The 21,776-nt window shown below is 44.5% G+C and overlaps 1 protein-coding gene across 1 annotated transcript in view; it reads right to left on the bottom strand.

Moving 5' to 3' along the window:
- The window catches only part of SPAG6 (sperm associated antigen 6), a 162,419-nt gene extending 142,742 nt beyond the window's left edge, over positions 1 to 19,677 (bottom strand). Inside the window, exons 1-2 of the mRNA XM_066584994.1 lie at positions 19,540 to 19,677; positions 13,429 to 13,524 (exon numbers count right to left, since the gene is read on the bottom strand). Coding sequence (XP_066441091.1) covers positions 13,429 to 13,524; positions 19,540 to 19,564 — 121 coding nt within the window. The 5' untranslated portion in view covers positions 19,565 to 19,677. The remainder of the gene's footprint in view (positions 1 to 13,428; positions 13,525 to 19,539) is intronic.
- Between the last annotated feature and the right edge of the window lie 2,099 nt (positions 19,678 to 21,776).

Below are 21,776 nucleotides of genomic sequence, written 5' to 3'. Positions count from 1 at the left end.
GAATGCCAAAGAGTAGCGCATTTTTCAGCAAAATGCAGCCCCAGATCGTGTGATTGGGCGATTTTCACGCTAAAGAGACTCGATCGAGGAGAATCGGCCATTCATGCGATTGCTTGTGCAGTTAGACGCAATTTTTTTGCACACTGAAATTTTGTGCGATTCGGTCCCTCGTGTGAATGAGCCCTAAAAGTGCATCAACGTCACACACTCGGTCTCCCATAGATGCAGCTTTTGCAATATCTTCAAACACTTGTAATAAACCGCCAGGAGTAGATTTTCCTGAAGAATTTCCTAATTCAGTAATATTATTGTTTTCAGCGTTTTCAAATTCCTAAAGAAAAGCGAATGGAAAAACCCATCTGAGACATAAAGCCGCCCGACGTGAAGCCCGCGGCAGCCGTGAGAGGTATAGAATGAGAATGCTGCATATATTAATAATTGTACGGACTTTAGAATGACGTCCGGCGGCCGCGTTCAGACGTAACAACAAGAGCGGACAGAACAACTCTGCACAAAGCCGCGTGCGAATCCAGCCTATCGGAGGCGTCTCGGTTTGGGGTCTCGGTTTGGGGACCCGGCGACTTTCTGGTTTTGCTGTAGATGGAACCTGCTGTGGTTTTACAAGACCACAAGAGGCCCTCGAGAACACAGCGAGCCGCGGGGATGAGAACTCCGAGTGATGTCTGGCAGACGCAGGGTCTCGGCTCTCCTGAGATCGCTGCTCTACCTTCTGAGGGGGTCCGCTCACACGGGATTGGAGTCGGCCGCACCAGGCATCGCAAGACGCTGTAAATTGTGCGGGCAACCTGCAGATTTTTATGAGGAATTGCCTAAACACCTGCCAGCAATTCTGCATCAAAATCCACGATCAGACCTGCAGATGTTGTTGTGGAGCTCCGCCGCTGCGGATTTGGCTGCTTCCTGCGCTGTAATTCAGTCCCGTATACCGCGGTAAGGGCTGTATGACCAGGAGACTGAAGGTATGTCACAGTATCTAAGAAGATTGTCACAGAATCCCAGCAGTTGTGGTTTAATTGCAATAATCAAAATTACAACAAAAACTAATATAAAGCGTCTCATGGAAATAGAACCATAGCGGAAAAGTAGATTTAGTGCAGAACAAGTCTCAGGGACGGAAGGTTCCACACCAGCGTTGCAGAATATGTCCCCCTGCAAAATATTAAGCATCAAACACTGCAATGCCAACGGGCGGATTTTGATGCGGAATTGAAAATAGCAGAATTCTGTCTGCAATTCCGCATCAAAACCCGCAGTTAGACGCATGGAGTTCGGTGTGGAATTCCAGGATGGTGTATTTTGAAATGCTGTTGCATAACATCCCGTGCGGCAGTCCCTTCGGCCACGTTTCCATGCAGCAAAAAAAAAAAAATGTAAATTTTAAATCTGCTGCAGAAATGGACTAAAAAAAAAAATGTCACAGATTTTCGGGCCGGCTCCACATGGGTGGTCGTGAAAAATCGCATCTTTATTCAGTGCGATTTGTGAGCATCAGCAATGCTTTTTTTGGAGAGTATCCTCGCATCGCTGCCGCCACGATAAAGTCGCGTCATTTTTTTTAATCGCATAAGTCAACGAGCAGTGCGTCACAATGCGCATTTACAGGGTTGCGATGCGATAAAAAGAAGCCTCCAAAGGAATACATGAGAGATGTAAAAATAAATAAAAACGCACATCGCAGAAAGAGAGCGAGCCGCAATTTATTATCCCCTCAACATCGCATCCGTGAAAACATGGCAGGAGGGAAGGAAACCGCTGTAAATCACTGCTTTTTTACTATCGCAGCAGGCAAAATGGTGCCCTTATTCTTGCCTGTGTGGAGCCAGACTAAGGGCGCCTCCACGCTTGCGATCGCGATATCTCTGCGTTTTTTTTACGTGGATGTCAATAGGACTTTCTAATGTTATAAACACATCGCAAGTTTGCGCTTTGTGATTTTTGTGTGATGAGTTTTTAACACTAGAAAGTCCTATTGATATTTACGTTAAAAAAAAAGCTGCGCGATCGCAAGTGCGAAGGCGTCCTCAGCGTGCTTGTAGACAAGTGGAATATTTCCACACAACGCGCTGAAAAATGCGCCTTAATCTGCATTTGCCAAATTTTGCTCCAAAACCAACATGCGGATTTTGATGCAGAATTTTTCACGTCTTTTACTGCATCTTGAGGAAATATCTGAGAGCGTCCACAAAACGGGCCGAATCCGCACGGCGTCACGCAATGTATGATGCACTTTAGTGCCGGTTACTATGGGCCGCACATGAAAAAAAGAACCAGAGAGAGAAAAAAAAAAAAAAAAGACTTGATAAAACGTAACAGATACAAACGTGCCAAAAAAATAGCATGAAAAAATAAGTCACAAAAAAAATTGTCCATTTTTCCCCGACCAACTCACACCCTTCCATGAGCCTCAAAAGGAAGACCCCTGCGATCCGAACCCTCATGACGGACGGCCTGCTGGCATTCCCAGCACACAGACTGGCATTCTTCATCGCCCGCTTCCTGAAGGGTTCCTTGGTTGCCCGGCTTCTCCCATCTTATGTTTAGCAGTCATATAAAAGATGCCTTTCTTCCAAATCGAGTTCTGATGTCTGAAGCCGGGAGGCAGGAGTCTTTGTCTGCTCCCTCTGCATTAGACAGACCTATAGCTCTCCCCATGCTGACATGAAGACCCTCATTCCCCAAGGTGCGCGGAGATAATCAGCCTGGCATTGTATCCCCCGATGCGCTAGGGACAGGCCGTTATTACAGTACAAGGCTCGCTGTCATGTCACATTGCTTATTTACAGATCATTCGGCTGGTAAATAAGCTGAAAAAACTGCATTTCCGAGCAAAAGAAAAAAAACATGAAGAGAAGACGGTTCCTCGTCTTGAAGCAAACTGTTGACTCTGGAACTGATTTATTTCGCATTATTATGCTCCCCTTGAGTTTTGAAGAAAATGACTTTATTTTTACATAAAGCTGCCAGAATATACAACAACATGCGGCGCAGGAGTCTGAGTCACAATGGCCGATTGTGCTACAAAGAGCTCGCAATTCATTTAGGCACAAATGGTGGAGTCAGACAAGTGACTCATAAAACAGCGCCGAGGTGGCAGAAATAACTTCAGCTCTCTTTCCGGCACCAAATGAATTTCTAAATTATTATGTAAACACCAGATAACTGGATGTGATTATACGCCTCGCAGGTTACCGTTCCCAGGCATGTGGGTGCGACTAGGATGCTACGTGACCGCTAACACCGGCAACGCAGAAGGAAGAGTACGGCGCAAATTACAGGAAAGAGAAGGCGTCTTGGACTGATGGCAAATCACTTGTAAGGAGACTGTCAGCGACTGGAAGCTTAGGCCCAAGTCAAACGAGCGAATGCGTATTTATATGTACATTTGCGCCACATTTTTACGGAATAGGCATGCGCAATAGCGTTGTTCACTGTATTATTTGCACATGCAAGAAAACACACACTGATGCCGTCACCCGCTGAAATGGCCAATTAGTTTAATGAGTTCAAGTTCACAGGAAGATAGAGCGTGCTGCGTAGATTTTTTGCGTGACTGAATTGCGCATGCCAAATACGTGCATGTGAACGAACTCTGTGAAACCAATGGGTTCTATCTTCCGCATATTGCGCGAGCACATTTTTCTTGTGAATGCGGCATGTGGGCTGAAAGTATGAGCTCGTAGCTGACCTGCAGAGTCCAGGAATGGAAGTTTTATACTTACCTTCCCCGCCGTTCCCCCGTTGTCAGCACTCAAGCCCACCGCTGCAATGGAATGAGCTGCCAGCTAAGCAGTCCTCCCGTTCTATGTGTACAATGGAAGGACTACATAGCAAGCATCTCAATGCATTCAGTGGCGGGTTTGAGTGCTGACAACGGGGAACGACGGGGAAGGTAAGTATAAAACTTACAATCCCAGACTCAGTGGGTCAGCTAATTGGAGCTCATACAGTTATAGGGATTAGAGATAAGCGAGCGTACTCGAGAAAGTAGTGCCTTATGCAAGTACCTGCCCGCTCGTCTCTAAAGACTTGGGTGCCGTCGGATATCTTTTGGTGGTCAATGGTGGATGCCTTATGGACTGATAACAGTAGGAAATAGTTACATACTAAGTTACAAAGGCGCTGTACATGTAGGTGACATTCACAAATCCTACAAGAATGGGTTTTTTGCCGTTTTTACACATATTGAACACACTTTCTTCCTAGAACGGCACGCCATTAAGTTTATTGTTATTTCAAATTATTTTAACGTGGAAACATTTTAAGAAGATGTTTATAAAAATACCATTTACAAAATACAAATGTATCCCTGGAGGAAATAAGGAAAAGGAGTAAATTCTGCCAATTTAGTGAAAGCGACAGACACAAAACCCCTCAGCAATATGTTCTTCTGATATTACAGGGAGGAATCAGGAACTGAATCAACGGATAAACACAAACAGTAACCAGGAGTGAGGATGCGGGCAGGAAACGGTTAATAAACAGTAACAAAGGATTGTGATACGTAGTATCATTCAGAATCAGAGCTGCCTATAACAACCCGAATGAATCAGCCGCCATATGTTGGTCTTTCTTCTGAATCCAAGTTACAAGATGATGACTAACAGGTTAACTACGGCAGGAGGAAACGTCATCCGGTCCCAAAGTTACCTGTCAGTTCACGAGACCCAGAACTCAATAAAATCTCCTAAACAAATATGAGCTCGGTTACTGGTTTTGCTCATATTAAAAGATTAGTAAGAGCCAAGTTTATCAGCAGCAGCTGCAGCGCTGAATGCAGGAGGGCGGACGGAGGACTTGCACAATGATTTACCCATAGAAGCACAGGTCATCCTAGTTTAGGCCCCACAACTAATGTAGCAAGTAATCCAAATCATCGCAGTGGGTGGATGTGCTCAAGCCTCCAATTTACTGAGGACCTGGCATCGGACTCCGGAGTCCTGTAAGTAATCCCCCTGGTAACTTGTCTACACACAAGGGCTCAAGCTGGAACCTCTGTTCCTCAGGGTGCATTCACACAAACGATTTTCCGGCGCGAGTTCTGTGCAACTGCGACATAGACGGAACTCGCATGGGGAAATAAACTATTGATTTCAATGAGTTAAATTACTGGCGCAATTCTTTGCTCGCACCCTTAGTGCGAGATTGAAAATCGCTGCATGCCGTATGTTTGGGCGATGCTGTTTATAAATAAACCATTATTCCCTATGGGATTAAAAATAAATAAATCCCACTTGCATGTAAACGCGAGGTCCATGTGAGTGATATGTGATTTTTTATTTTTTATTACATGGACAGCAATGCAATGCATTTTTCTTGCAAAATGCGTTGCACTCGCAGGAAAACTCTTGAGTATGCAAGTGCGATATCGTCCGGGTTTCTTGGACCAATATCGAACTCACCCGTGTGAACGCACCGTGAAATGGTCATTGCAGTTTGAGACAATTTGTGCATAATGATAGCCAATGTTTTTGTGCTGAAAAATCCCTCTAAAGTGCCGGCCACTAGGTGTCTACTCCCTTCCTTTTAATTTGCTGTCCACTGCCTGTTGCCAAGTCAACTCCGTCTCTAGTAACAGAGACACTGAGATGAAAAACAGGAAGCAATGGGCGATTTCCCTGCTACCCATAGACGTCTACGGAGGAGAAGGAAAGAAACTGCTGGAGGGAGAGAGACTCATAAAGTGTGGCTGCTGTAACGAATTGTGATTTACTGTGTTATAGCTACCATTACATTTACACTGCTCAGTACTGCTGTACACTGCCCTCCATGATGCTGCTATTTCTATATGTTTTCTGCAGTTTTCTTTATATGCAATGTATAGCAGACATCACAGCAGCATTATCCACCCACCAGCTCATGGAAAACGGAAAATAAGAGTTACAGACTGCAAAGTGGAAAACTGCAAATTACAAGTCATATAATGGGCATAAATAATGTTATTCCTCATGTACCCACAAGCAGCCTATTCTCAGGCATGTGACATCACGTTCATCAGTCACATGCTATACTAGGCACTGCCACTATACAACGTATAGCGCTGTGCCTGGTATGTACTCTAGCGGCTGCAGTGCTCAGCTGAGCATTGTGGCCACTTCAGACAGCTAATCTGATATTCAACATAGGTCATCAATATCTAGAGCCTCACTTCAAGGGGTCATTTTTCCACTTTAAATTCTCCCTTTGTTCCGATATTATAATTAATTACTTATATCAGCGTTACAATCACACAGAGAAAGTTTCATTTCATCTGACAACTTTTAGGGTGACAACCTACTAGAGTTTGCAAATTTGCTGCGTTTTTTTCCAGGTGTCTATGGGGCTCCCTAATGTTAAAAACGCATTGCGGCAAAATTGCAATTTACAGCGAAATTGCAATTTTGCGCGATGCAGTTTTAACATAAACAAGTCCCATATATACACACACATATACATACATATATTATATATGGACAGCTAGATAAAGAGATAGAGCGTTAGACAGAGAAGGGAGAAGTGAGAGATAGAGAAAGAAAGACATAACGCACATCCAATTTCATTTCTTAGCTAAAGCATAGTTGGATATATCAGGACAGGTGCGGGAGCGTATAGCGTGCATCCATACAGGACGCTCCATCTGTGCATTGTAAACTAATCCAGTTTCCTCTCCCGGTAGCGGCAGTGTATTTAATTCAGCCGGGGACCTTGGAATGAGACACGTTTTCAAATCTCAGTGATTGACTTGCAAGTGATTTAGATTTGGTGGCCATAAATCAAGTTTACGGGGCATTAACTGCTTTAATGGTAATCAAGTGGAAGACACATTACAAAAGGCCGATAATCACTTTGCCGAGCTTTAAACTCTTTACCACTAATAACGAGGAAAGCAGCGTGCAGGTTATTAATCCCATTCCCGCTTTAAAAATTGGGGGCTGTGAGAACCCCAGTGATTGACCTGCAAAGGTGAAACTGTAACTATGAAACTACGGAGTTTTATAATGTATTATTGTGAATGACAGAAGATACATTTGTATCTTATTTACATCATTGTGTAAAGAGACAAGTATAAAACAAAGGACTAATTCACCTTTATGTATAAAAGTATTTCATTTACAGTCAATTCTAAGCAGAGGAAGGTGATAAAAGGATCAGCAGACATTAATGCATGTGTGATCCGCCTCGCTGCATGTATAGATCGGATACAAAGGTCTGATAAACGGTTTATGGGGTTTGCTGCGTGCCACGGTCTGTGATCTTCACACACGGCGGCATTGCTGCGGAATGTCAGCTGCCGGAATCGTAGTGGAAATGTCCCAATATTTACAGTATAAACCACGAGGATCAGATTCCAAAAATCTCCTTCAAACGGTGCAGGAATTGTCCACAAGGAATCCGCAGCATTTCTGAAAACTGCTGAGTCTATCGATGCTGAGGAATTCCACTCAGCAGATTCACAATTGAAAATGTGGCCAAATCCACAGACTTTTGGGTGCCTTCACCCTTGTATGATACGAGAGTGAGTGAAAACTCAGAATGATGAAGCCAATGATTTTCAATGGTTTCATTCCCATTTGCAATGTTTACATTCATGCGATGTAGAGTGAAAAAAAATAAATTGCAGCATGTCTTATCTTTCTGCATTTTGCTTTTTTTTATCTCCCATGTTTCCCTATGGAGCCTCCTTTTTATTGTATCACAACGTACTAACTTACAATTTTCCAGCGTTTTAACATTAAAGCCTCCTATTGTCTATCGTGAGAAAATCGCAGGCGGCAGTGATGTTTTTGCAAGAAAAAGCATTGCTGACAGTTAGACTTTTTAATGGGCAAAATTGCTAATTTTGCACAATTTTCTAGCGGCACAATTGCGATTGCCAGTGAAAAGGAGCCCTTAGGTGCCAAATTGGCCAATGCGGATTTACAGCATATTTGCTGCAGGTTTTCCACTGCAGAGCGTCCGCAGCAAATACACCACCAGACACCTTCTTAAAAAGCAAGCAGGACGTAGCATTAAGCGGCAGGACCGCTCATGGCCTGTCATACTAAGGGTTCTCTGCCTGATGATTGGGATGTACATTCTGCAGGTATTAGCTATGTATGAACTATGTAGCTATGGGGCAGGTGTAGCGGAAAACATAAGGCGGATTCACTTGGACTGCTGCGTCTTCATCGGAGGTCTAGAGCTGGTGGAGGTTTCAGCTGTCATTCCATGACTGTTTTTGCAGTTACGCTGCCTGTCTACGGGCGAGTTTGAATTGCGTTTCCTGCGGCGATAATCCGGCCACGGGGAACGCAGTTCAAGTTCTCCATTGCGTTGCCATGAAGAGCGCTTCCCCCCTGTCCACGAGCGGAGAATCTTTGCGATTCTCCGCGGTCAGCCTATCTATCAGATAAGTTACAGTAGCAAGAGCGTAGATGAGATTCTGACAAACCCACAAGAGACAGGCCTACAGTGCAGATTTTTAGTCCACAGTGCGCCGATTTATTTTAAATGCTTAATGTAAATCTGTTTATTTGCAGGAACAATTCTGCTCCTGACTTATAGTTCGACATAGAAAACTTGCAGCATGTCCTGTTCTTGAGTGATTCTTGTTTAAGAATCGACCATTAATTCTTAAGGGAGATGGAAAAGAAAAAAAAGCACATTGCACTCATATATAAATGCAATCTTCATGCGAGTGCGATGACATTTTTCTATTTTTACTATTTTTTAAAAATGCAATTTTCACATGCATGAAAAAAAAGCGTGTAAAAAAAAATCAAAACTGCAGCAATTCAATGTTTTTTTTCTTGCAAAACACTTTGAAATTGCAGTGAAATATCCCAGTCACCCGTGTGAACACATCCTTAAAGTGACGGCTCTGCTTGTTGCAGTCTTCTAGAACTCCAGAGAACACTGGTTGGGAAACGCTGATCTATACATGGTTATTGCATGGTACAATGCAATAGGGCCGGGTTCAGACGAGCGCATTGTAATACACCCATTATAAGGATCTATATTAGGAATGGGTTACAGATGACATTACAGCCGTATTTGATCTGTTTTTGGCTCCGTATATTTTATTTTCTACTGGGAAACACTGATCAGCATTTACCAGACAGGAGATACATTAGCTCTGTGTTAAGGCCCACAAAACACGGACCAAATACAGAACGAAAATCTGAAAGCAGCCGAGAATAACATACAAGTCCCCTGCGATTGTGAGACGCACAGAGCTTGCGTGTTATAATAACCCGTTGTGTTTTTTTTTAATGGGTTAATGTACATGAGTGATTTTTAACTTATACCTATAGTGCGGCATCAAAAAAAAAAAAAAATTATATATGTATGTATGCGTATATATATAAAATCGCATATCCTATTTCCGCGTCTTGCACGAGAATAGGACTTCTAATATATACAGGGTGTCCGTGTGCTGTGCGATGTGAGCTGCGCCCAAGAATTTCGGACGCAATGCGCTCTCGGACGTATAAATGCAGCCTCATTCAGGAGAGAGTATAAAAGCTTTCATTGGCAACATAGAATATAAGAATATCAACGAGATGAGAGGCAGGAATCAATGTGGGAGCTGCGAAAGAATCGCGAAGATCAACTAAAGACTGATAGGAGACACAAATCCTAATGATGAGCTTCCCAGGATCCCTGCACTATATAACCAGCAGACCCGACATATATATCTTTATAGTGTGTTTTATATGGGACCCCTGCTGCCAAGGCTTGAAAGCAGGGTAGTAGGGAAGGGCATCTGTTGAGGGCAAAAGCCAGCAGGAGCCCAGGTGTTTCCAGCTATGAAATCCAGTTAACCGAGCTCTGAGATGAAGCACAAAGGAGGAAATTTGTAAATGTGAAACCACATTGGGAAAAAAAACAAACATTTGGAACAAGCACCATATTTATGAAGTTTCTCAGAAACTATAACCCTGCAGACTGGAGAGCGGGGGCTCTTGTAGGAGAGAGGGTAGTGAGCGAGCCCAGGTATAAAACCTACTAATCAGTAGTGGGCACTACCCGACTGGCATCTACCAGCTGGATGACATGCAGCGTGCAACACTGCTTTTTCAGACGATGTATTGCATTAATCATAATAAATGTGCCCCATATTACTGAAAGCACTGACCAATAAGGCTGCGTTCACACGGCCAGAAAACGCTGCAGAATTAGACGGTGGAATCGAAGTGAACATTCTACAGCGTTTACAGTGCCAGCCAATGCAGAAATCTCTTTCACATGGTATGGAAATTTTCCACCACGAATCCGCATCAATTTTGAAAAACACTGCGGATTCTAAATCTGATGCATGCCTATTTATGCTATGGATTTATACTACGAAATTCAACCCCTGGAATACAAGGGTTAAAGGGTTTGTCAAGATGTAGACCATTGATAGCCTATCCTCAATAGTAGATCAGCGGGGTCTGCCACCTGGGACTCCCACTGATCAGCTTCTCGACAGGCTGGTCTGCTTTGTGCACGGAACTGATTTCTGCAATAAGCAGATAGCTCCATTCTTACTGTAGTGGCCAGGCTTGGTATTACAAAGTACTGAAGTTAATGAGAATTTTGCCTGTAATACCAAACCTGGCCACTACAGTGGGAATGGAGCTGTCAGTTTCCTGCAGATATCAGCTCAGTGCATAAATGCTTTGGCCTAGTGAGCAGCTGATCAGCAAGGATCCCGGGTTGGAGACCCGCTGATTTACCATTCATGGCCTAACCTGAGGATAGGCTATCAATAGTCTACAATTGGATAACCCCTTTAAATTCCACAGCTGATCTGCAATTTAAAACATGGCCACCTCAGATTTACAGCGGAATTGCCACGGGCATTCATTGTGTAATGCCTGCAGCAGTTCTGCACGTGTGACGTTGACCTTGAGAATTTTAGTGTGGAGTGTGCCATTATCCTCCACGCAGTACATGCTGAATCCAACTTGGCTACTGACCAACAGCAGCCTATAAAATGGGCAGGGAGAGAGCTTGGACCACAGGGAGAGGTGGACCGCCAATCGGACGGTCCACTGCTAATTTGTATATGGCTTGCAACAAATTTAAGGACTGATATCTTGAGGGTAAAGATAACAATAGATTCCTCATAAGATATATTCTGTTAAGGTACTTCTACATGGTACGACTATTGGGCACATCATTGGTTTCTTTTTGCCTTCATCTGGATCAATATTGGGGGTTAACAGGCTGATCTGGACGGACATATATCTTATTTTGGCCTTACATACCATAATAAGCCCCCAACAGCTGTACCAGCGACCATCGCTTCTGTGCTTCACACAGGAGCCATAGTCGTTCGAATGAATGGAAGTGGAGCGGGCCAGGGACTGTTCCAGCTTGCCAACCTCCATTCACAGTAAACAGGACTCGTTCATATATTGAATGACTGCTCTTTACACTGAGCGAGAAATCACTCACAGTTGATCCATTGCAGCGAGTTGAAACGGAATGACTATGGTAGAGACAGCTTAATAACTTCTCATTCAGTGGCCTGTTGGAGGCCGTATGTACACAGGCCAACAGTCACCCAAAATTTCAGCAAATGTTCAGGTGAATATCAACTTGTATAAAGGTACCTTTAGTAGCCCAAAAGTTAGGTGACAGACTTCCTTTAAAAATGTTCCAAACTTCCCAGTAAAGTACCTGACTTCCTGCAAGAGTCAGGCATGAACTTCCGGGTTTTGTAATACCTACACTAACTGTGCTTGTCTCGCGGCACAATTGGTTTTGGGGCGGTCTAATAAAAAGTAAATAAAATGGATACAAAAATTCAGGTGTTACGTCCTCTTTAGCTCCCCCAAGTTCACTGGTCATGAAAGCTCTCTTAGGGCTGGACACCCACTAGCGTTTTTTTCTCTCTTGCGCTGCGAGAACAAGTGAAAACACTCGCCTCGCAGCGCAAGACAGACGCCGTTATCGCCAGTGTTTTTAATGGGGCCAGCGGCAGCAGCGCTAGCCCCATTGAAAAGGTAAGGAGAATACCGCAAACTTCTGCCACAGCTGTCACAGCTGTGATAGAAGTACAGCATGCTATCCCATTGCTTTCAATGGGATCAGTGCTGCTGCCGCCGGTCCCATTGAAAGCAGTGGTTTGTGGCAAACCCCGCAGTATGACTTTAGGGGAAGGGCTTGAAATATAACCCCTTCCCTGAAAATTATTAAATGGTGAAAAAAAAGAAAAAAAAAAATTTACGCACCTCTCCAACGCGTCCCCCGGCTGGCTCCCCGACACTGCTGTCCAGCACTTTCATTATAGCTAAGCACTAGCTGTAATTGGCTGAGCACTCAGCTAATAGCTAAGCACTAGCGCTCAGCCAATCAGCACAGCCCTTTCAGGAGGCGGGGATTTTTAAATCCCCGCCTGCTGAAAGTGCTGGACAGCAGTGTCGGGGAGCCAGCCGGAGGACGTGTCTGAGCGGTAAGTAAATTGTTTTTTCTTTTTTTCACCAGTTAAAGGGGTTGTCCCGCGGCAGCAAGTGGGTCTATACACTTCTGTATGGCCATAATAATGCACTTTGTAATGTACATTGTGCATTAATTATGAGCCATACAGAAGTTATAAAAAGTTTTATACTTACCTGCTCCGTTGCTGGCGTCCTCGTTCCCATGGAGCCGACTAATTTTCGCCCTCCGATGGCCAAATTAGCCGCGCTTGCGCAGTCCGGGTCTTCTGCAGTCTTCTATAGGGCCGCTCGTGTAGAATGCCGGCTCCGTGTAGAATGCCGGCTCCGTGTAGCTCCGCCCCGTCACGTGCCGATTCCAGCCAATCAGGAGGCTGGAATCGGCAATGGACCGCACAGAAGCCCTGCGGTCCACGGAGACAGAGGATCCCGGCGGCCATCTTCAGCAGGTAAGTATGAAGACGCCGGACCGCCGGGATTCAGGTAAGCGCTGTGCGGGTTGTTTTTTTAACCCCTGCATCGGGGTTGTCTCGCGCCGAACGGGGGGGGGGGGGTTAAAAAAAAACAAAAAACGTTTCGGCGCGGGACAACCCCTTTAATGATGCTTTTCAGGGAAGGGCTTATATTTCAAGCCCTTCCCCGAAAATCATACTGCGGGGTTTGCCACAAACCACTGCTTTCAATGGGACCGGCAGCAGCGCCGATCCCATTGAAAGCAATGGGATAGCATGCTGCAATTCTGCCACAGCTGTCACAGCTGTGGCAGAGGATTCCTTCATCCCCGCAGGGAGGGAGGAAACTCTGCGGTATTCTCCTTAACTTTTCAATGGGGTGAGTCCCCGTAGGTTTACGGGAGCTATTTTGAACACTGAAAAAAAATCTATTGTAGTTTGTGTGATATAAAACAAATACAAGTCATTTTTTTTTCTTTTTTTGTCTAATCAGGTTGATACGAATCCGGTCAGGGTGAGATAAAAAGCTTTTACAATATCCATGATGCAAGGAAGCCAATTCAACTAGTTACCTGCATTTTGAAGGGTTTCAATATTCTGAGGCCGCATGGCAAGTTCTGCAACAGTCTGCACAAACTGAGTCCGCGCTCTCTGATACTGCTCGAAGACTAAACGGAGAAGACAAAGAGGAGTTACAAAGTCAGCATTGTGATAGAAATAACAGAGAACTTTACAATAGAAGCTACATTCGAGATACAAAGGACACAATGGACAATGCTTGACCATCCAGGCTCCAGCAGATCAACAAGATGTAATGTCTGCCATTGGGCTACAGGGAGAAGAAAAGGGATACATGAAGTCATTGAAGATGTTAGCTGTTGACAAAGGAACATTTTAGTGTAGTTTTATTACTAAAGAAATGTCACAATACATTTGAACAGCAAATTCTGTGGTACTGCCAATGATCAGTTAGCGAGGTTTCGCATGGGCCTCCTGCAGCAACTCAAATCAGCCAAGAAAGGTAGAAGAAGAGACTTTGATGATAGTTGTCATCTCCACGGTTCCCGTAACATTCACATACTGTAATCACAAAAGCAGCTCGCACTCTTCACCTGCTCTCTCTCTCGCTCTTTCTTTCTCATCCTTTCACATTCACCACTGGCCACTTTTTTGACATAACGGGGTCGCAAGTTCCCTATCCTCAAGGTCTACCATAAATATCTATTGTAGCACAACCCCTTTAATAGTCCTACATATATACTTGTTAGGATAGCAAGAGATAAAGGGACAGACTGAAAAACACTTACACAGACTACATAGGTTTTGTTTGAAGTCTGTTACTATGGAGTCACCTGGGCCTTTATAGGAGCTGCATACACAATGCAGTAGGAAATGTCTAGGACTACAGTAAAATCTCTACTAGCACTGACATCTATTAAGGCTGATTGCAAGTAAGGGCCGTTTGTTTAGCCAAAATTTTGTCTCTAGTAACATTGGTTGCCTCTAATAACACCGGCGTGTGACGGCCCACCTGACCTTGCTGCTGAACCCACATGATCTCCGGCTCGGTGTCTCTTCCTCCTACTGCTAATGCAACCCACCCTTCTCCATCATTGGAGACGGGTGATACACTAGTACAGTACAGTACAATTGCACTCCAATGTAACAGGACAGAGAACACAGTGATAACGCTGAGGACAGATAATGATGTCATCTGCAGTCCTATGTAACAGCACAGAGAACACAGTGATAACACTGAGGACAGATAATGATCTCATCTGCAGCCCTATGTAACAGCACAAAGAACACAATGATAACGTTGAGGACAGATGATCTACTGTAGTACAGCAGATGTCACCTGCAGTCCTATGCAATACTACAGAGTACACAATGATAACGTTGAGGACAGATGATGTAACACCACAGATAACTCACAGTAACATGTTCAATAACATGTTAAATGTTCATTTATTCGTTACAGTAGTTTTTTTATATTCATTAATTATTGTTATTGTTTTTGGTATTAAAAACATATTTATTCTCCATTAAATGTGATTTGGTGTTTTTAAAAATGTCTAGAACGAATTACTTGGATTTACATTGATTCCTATGGAAATGATTACCTCCAGTAGCAACGGTTTCAGGTAAAGCTGATTGCTCTCGGAGGGATTACCAATGTTAGTAGAGGTTTTACTGTATTTACAAAGTTGCTTAATTTTGTTATTTGAGAAAACCTTTTCTAACTGTGGAAATAGCCAAAACACTTATTGTCACTCCGTTTCATTTTCATGATTACTGAAACTCACTAATTGGTTTTCCCCTCTTTTGCCTCACTCTGTTCTGAAAGCAGCAGCTGGGTTTATCTTCCTGTCTAACCGCTTCACAGATGCCTCCACCATGTGAAGTCACTGCACTGCTTGCCTATTCACTTGAAAGGGGTTAGTCCACAAAATCATTTATCATCTGTGTCGCAGGGAAAGGTGCAGCAACACATTATTTAGGATACGATGCAGCAGATGGAGTAACCAAAACTTAAAGGGGTTGTCCCGCGGCAGCAAGTGGGTCTATACACTTCTGTATGGCCATATTAATGCACTTTGTAATGTACATTGTGCATTAATTATGAGCCATACAGAAGTTATCAAAAGTTTTTTACTTACCTGCTCCGTTGCTAGCGTCCTCGTTCCCATGGAGCCGACTAATTTTCGCCGTCTAATGGCCAAATTAGCCGCGCTTGCGCAGTCCGGGTCTTCTGCTGTCTTCAATGGGGCCGCTCGTGCAGAATGCGGCTCCGTGTAGCTCCGCCCCGTCACGTGCCGATTCCAGCCAATCAGGAGGCTGGAATCGGCAATGGACCGCACAGAAGCCCTGCGGTCCACAGAGAGACAGGATCCCGGCGGCCATCTTCAGCAGGTGAGTATGAAGACGCCGGACCGCCGGGATTCGGGTAAGTACTACCCGGTGTGTTTTTTTAACCCCTGCATCGGGGTTGTCTCGCGCCGAACGGGGGGGGGGGTTAAAAAAAAAAAAACGTTTCGGCGCGGGACAACCCCTTTAAGGCCCGATGATCGCTCAAACGACAGTTTGAGTGACAGCTTTGAGCGACTATTTTGCATAAACTATTAAGTAGCTACTTAATAGCAATTAAGTGTGCAAATGAAGCCTTAGCTTAAAGCAGTTAATAGCCCAAGGGCTCTTATCTGCTTTCAGTTCTTTTGTTCTCCAGCGAGAAACAATGCTATCAGCACTCCCCGTGTAGAACTGCTCATAAGGCTAAACAACGATTTTTAGGTTGAACTGAATTTAACGATCAGCTAGCAGTGGGAAAAAAGTGCACAATGGCCGCGCATTTAGACGCAACAATTATCGCTAAAACGATCGCTTTTTAATGATTTTTTTAGCAATCATTGCTCCGTGTAAATGGGCCTTTACAATACATATTTAAAGGGGTTTTCCGGGGAAATGCTATTAATGATCAATCCTCAGGATAGGTCTTCAGTAATTGACTGGCTGGGTCCTCCCCTAGCGAACTCTGCCGATTAAGGGCGCCCACCCACTGGCGATTTTTTTTCCCTGCGAAATTCGCAGCATTTTTTTCTCTGCAGGGGTCTATGGGACTTGTAATGTTAAAATCGCGATCGCGCAAAATCGCGATTTCGCGGTAAATTGCGATTTTGCGCGATCGCGATTTTAACATTACAAGTCCCATAGACCCCCTGCAGAGAAAAAAATGCTGCGAATTTCGCAGGGAAAAAAATCGCCAGTGGGTGGGCGCCCTAAGCGCGCGGTGTCATCTTCATTACATACAGGGTCAGAGTTCGTAAATGCAGGCGCAGCTCTCATTAAAATCAATAGGAGCTGCCTCTGCAGTTACAAGCGGCAGGCTCTATACAGGGGTGAGAGCAGCAGCTTCCCCTCAGTACAGCTGTGTGTAGCGCAGCTGACAGCAGGCGCCCAATCAGCTGACTGGCCAGGGTTCCGAGCAGCGGCCCTAGCTGATCAATTATTGATTACCTATCCTATGTGTGTGTATTATCCCTGCACCATGACATCACGGTGTGCATTATACCTGTACTGTGACATCACTGTGTGTATTATCCTTGTACTGTCACATCACTGCGTGTATTACTCCGTACTGTGACATCACTGTGTGTATTATCCCTGTACTGTGACATCACTGTGTGTATTACCCCTGTACTGTGACATCACTGTGTGGATTATCGCTGCACCGTGACATCACTGTGTGGATTATCGCTGCACCGTGACATCACTGTGTGGATTATCGCTGCACCGTGACATCACTGTGTGGATTATCGCTGCACTGTGACATCACTGTGTGGATTATCGCTGCACTGTGACATCACTGTGTGGATTATCGCTGCACTGTGACATCACTGTGTGGATTATCGCTGCACTGTGACATCACTGTATTATCGCTGCACCGTGACATCACTGTGTGTATTATCGCTGCACCGTGACATCACTGTGTGTATTATCGCTGCACCGTGACATCACTGTGTGTATTATCGCTGCACTGTGACATCACTGTGTGTATTATCTCTATACTATGACATCACTGTGTGTATTACCCCTGTACTGTGACATCACAGTGGATTATCCATGCACTGTGACATAACTGTGTGTATTATCCCTGAACTGTGACATCACTGTGTGTATTATCCTTGTACTGTGACATCACTGTGTGTATTACCTCTGTACTGTGACATCACAGTGGATTATCCATGCACTGTGACATAACTGTGTGTATTATCCCTGAACTGTGACATCACTGTGTGTATTATCCTTGTACTGTGACATCACTGTGTGTATTACCTCTGTACTGACATCACTGTGTGTATTACCCCTGCACTGTGACATCACTGTGTGCATCACACCTGTAGTGTGACATCACTGTGTGGATCACACCTGTAGTGTGACATCACCGTGTGAATTACCCCTGTAGTGTGACATCACCGTGTGGATTATCGCTGCACTGTGACATCACCGTGTAGATTATCCCTGTAATGTGACATCACCGGGTGGATTATCCCTGCACTGTGACATCACCGGGTGGATTATCCCTGCACTGTGACATCACTGTGTGGATTATCCCTGCACTGTGACATCACTGTGTGGATTATCGCTGCACTGTGACATCACTGTGTGGATTATTGCTGCACTGTGACATCACTGTGTGGATTATCGCTGCACTGTAACATCCCTGTGATTATTACCCCTGTACTGTGACATCACTGTGTGTATTACCCCAGTACTGTGACATAACTGTGTGTATTATCCCTGTACTGTGACATCACTGTGTATATTACCTCTGTACTGACATCACTGTGTGTATTACCCCTACTGTGACATCACTGTGTGTATAATCCCTACATTATGAAATCACTGTGTGCATTATCCTGTATTGTGACATCACTGTGTATTACCCCTGTAGTGTGACATCACTGTGTGTATTATCTTTGTAGTGTGACATCACTGTGTGTATTATCTTTGTAGTGTGACATCACTGTGTGTATTATCTTTGTAGTGTGACATCACTGTGTGTATTATCTTTGTAGTGTGACATCAATGTGTGAATTACCACTGTAACATACATAGTAACATAGTTCGTTAGGCCAAATGAAGACAATGTCCATCTAGTCCAGCCTTCTGTAGTGTGACATCATTGTGTGGATCACACCTGTAGTGTGACATCACTGTATGGATCATACCTGTAGTGTGACATCACTGTGTGGATCACACCTGTAGTGTGACATCACTGTGTGGATTATCCCCTACATTATTAAATCACTGTGTGTATTATCCCTGTACTGTGACATCACTGTGTGTATTACCCCTGTAATGTGACATCACTGCTTAGATTACACCTGTACTGTGACATCACTGTGTGTATTATCCCTGTACTGTGACATCACTGTGTGTATTACCCCTGTAATGTGACATCACTGCTTAGATTACACCTGTACTGTGACATCACTGTGTGTATTACCCCGCACTGTGACATCACTGTGTGTATTATATCTGTACTGTGACATCACTGTGTGTATTACCCCGCACTGTGACATCACTGTGTGTATTATATCTGTACTGTGACATCACTGTTTATTTGCTTCATACTATGACATTAATGCTGATCATGGTGGAGTGGGGCCCCTCCACACATTTTGGGGCCCCATGATTACTTTTTACATCCTTGTTTGGTACTTTTTGCATCATAGCTTATGAAACGCAAATAAGTACGCTTTTTGTTATGCGGCCTAAACCCCATATCCTAATATTTATCGGCTCACTCTCTTGGCACATGTGGGCGGCCTCGGGGCCAATGGATATATTCTATGTGTTCAAGGAGCTTTTCCAGCACATCTGCTGGTCTGAACGGGGCCAAAAAGAAACAGTTCTTAATGGCCATTTATAAGAACAGAATGACACGGGCGTCTCTTATGATCCTGCGCCAAATGAAGAGTGGACGCCGAACGCTGGGAGATGATTGGCTGAAATAAAGAAATTAGTAAATGTGGTTCAGACCAATCAAAATGGGTCTTGTAGCTGCAGAGTAGTAGTAATAGACTTCAAGGGAGAGAACATTATATCTTATAAACGCTGTATGACCTAAATATAAACTCTATATATACTAATAACTGCTTCCCCCGGTCTACAATCAGTACCTTGCAGAACCTGCCGCTGGCTCATGGCTGGACCTGTGGCTGCGCTCCTTGTTGTCCGTCTCCAGGATGCCTCTCAGTTTGCGCCTAACAATCTACCCGTCTCCATGGTGACCCCAGCGGAAGAGGACGCTCTGAAACGCACAGCATTTTAGGGGGAGGTAAAAGCAAACGACACGTGTAGCTCAGCCTTCTGACGTCACCTCAGTTAGAACTTTCGCTCCCCCCTACTTTGTGCATCGAATGGGCTGCTCCACAGCTTCTGGGCCCAGAAAGGAGGGGTTGCGTGTCTGTTGCTATGACAACAGCAGGGCATGTTGAGTTGGACAGTGAGGTCACGGAGTCGGTGTCGTCACGTGTCTAGAAAAAAAAAAGAAAAAAGCGCGTTTTCCCTGCCGGCGGGAAGACAGCTGTGTGACGCTCCATGAGTGTCAGCGGCGAGTGTGCGGCGGTGTGAGCGTCTAATATGTCCGCAAACCAGTTAATAAAGACTACAGACAGGTCACAGAACCGGATGAACGCCCGTCCGTCTGTAACACGGCGTAGTTTACCTCACAACACCCGCCGCCTCCTCACGACACCCCGGCCAGCCTGTTCTGACAGGAATATCCCCTCTAGAAGCCCCGACGACGCCGACCATGAGGGGCTGACGGGAACATTACCTCACAAAGCCCCTCACACGACCTCCAGTACTACGAAGGGGGTCTGGGGCGGAAAATAAGCGTACAAACGGGAAAAACAGTCGCCATAAACGGCCCCTGCGGGTGGAGGAGCCCCATGTCAGGGCTGGAATTAGGGGAAATGTAAGTTATCCCAAATATGCAGAAAATGTCAGCAAGAATGAGGCATAAAGCAGGAGAGTGACAGGATGGCCACTATTCAGGCAGACGCAGAACTGTCATGGCGGCCGACCACCAACCACCAGGCGCCGTTCACACCCGCCAATTAAAACCGCACCAAATACTGCAGCCGTGAAACTTTGGGCGTTTTTGCCAGAGTTCTAGTAAAATGTTGCAAAAAACACACACGGTCTTAAAAATACACTTTTTGGTGCGGTTTTAATTGCCACTGAATGGCGCCGTGTGAATGGAGCCGCTGAGGGCGATAACCAGGAATTACACAGAAAACTGCGCAGATTATTCGTCTGTCCTGCGCAATAATCTGATCTCAGAATCTCATCTTGATCTAAAATCTCTCTTTTTGTTCTCTTTTTCCAGCGCCCGTCCGGTCGCCCTGCAGGTAAGGATTAGGTGTCTAAAGTGATATTTTTGGTATCCAATCTGTCCCGTTGCCTTAGTAACGCTGCAAAGAACATCAGGAGCGCTTTTTACCGGAAGGGCCTTCAGTAGGAGCGGTCTAACATCTCTGAGGTCGCGTTCAAGCATCGCTGATTTGCTGCAGATTTTAGCGCAGATTCGCAGATTTCACCCCATCATTTTGAATTCAATTGAAAGGCGGAAATCGGCTGCAGATCTGCAACAAAGCCGCGACATGTGAACAGGCCGGCTTCAGATGAATGCAGTTAAATACGTCCGCCATATGGATCTGTAGTATGGCATGTTACAGATGACATCACAACCGGATGTTATCACTGTTTCAGCAGTATTTACAGATGACATCACAACCGGATGTTATCACTGTTTCAGCAGTATTTACAGATGACATCACAACCGGATGTTATCACTGTTTCAGCAGTATTTACAGATGACATCACAACCGGATGTTATCACTGTTTCAGCAGCATTTACAGATGACATCACAACCGGATGTTATCACTGTTTCAGCAGTATTTACAGATGACATCACAACCGGATGTTATCACTGTTTCAGCAGTATTTACAGATGACATCACAACCGGATGTTATCACTGTTTCAGCAGTATTTACAGATGACATCACAACCGGATGTTATCACTGTTTCAGCAGTATTTACAGATGACATCACAACCGGATGTTATCACTGTTTCAGCAGTATTTACCTCCATAGGTTTTATCTTCTACTGGGAAATTATTCAGCCATATTTACAAAATTGATAAAAGTTGCAATATGGAGGCAAATATGCAAAAAAAATAAATAAATGGTCATGTTGCGTTTTTATAAACCGGCCACGAAAAATACAGCCGTGTGAAAAGAGTTATATTACCTACGTATCACAGTAATCAAATCATGGACAAAATGCAGAGCTGAAATACACTTGTGTGAAAGTGGCAGGAAAGTGATACATTGTTGCAGTTGGACTC

The sequence above is a fragment of the Eleutherodactylus coqui genome, chromosome 12, assembly GCF_035609145.1.
Source record: "Eleutherodactylus coqui strain aEleCoq1 chromosome 12, aEleCoq1.hap1, whole genome shotgun sequence".
NCBI classification, from domain to species: Eukaryota; Metazoa; Chordata; class Amphibia; order Anura; family Eleutherodactylidae; genus Eleutherodactylus; species Eleutherodactylus coqui.
This window is presented reverse-complemented; position numbering and strand designations above follow the sequence as displayed.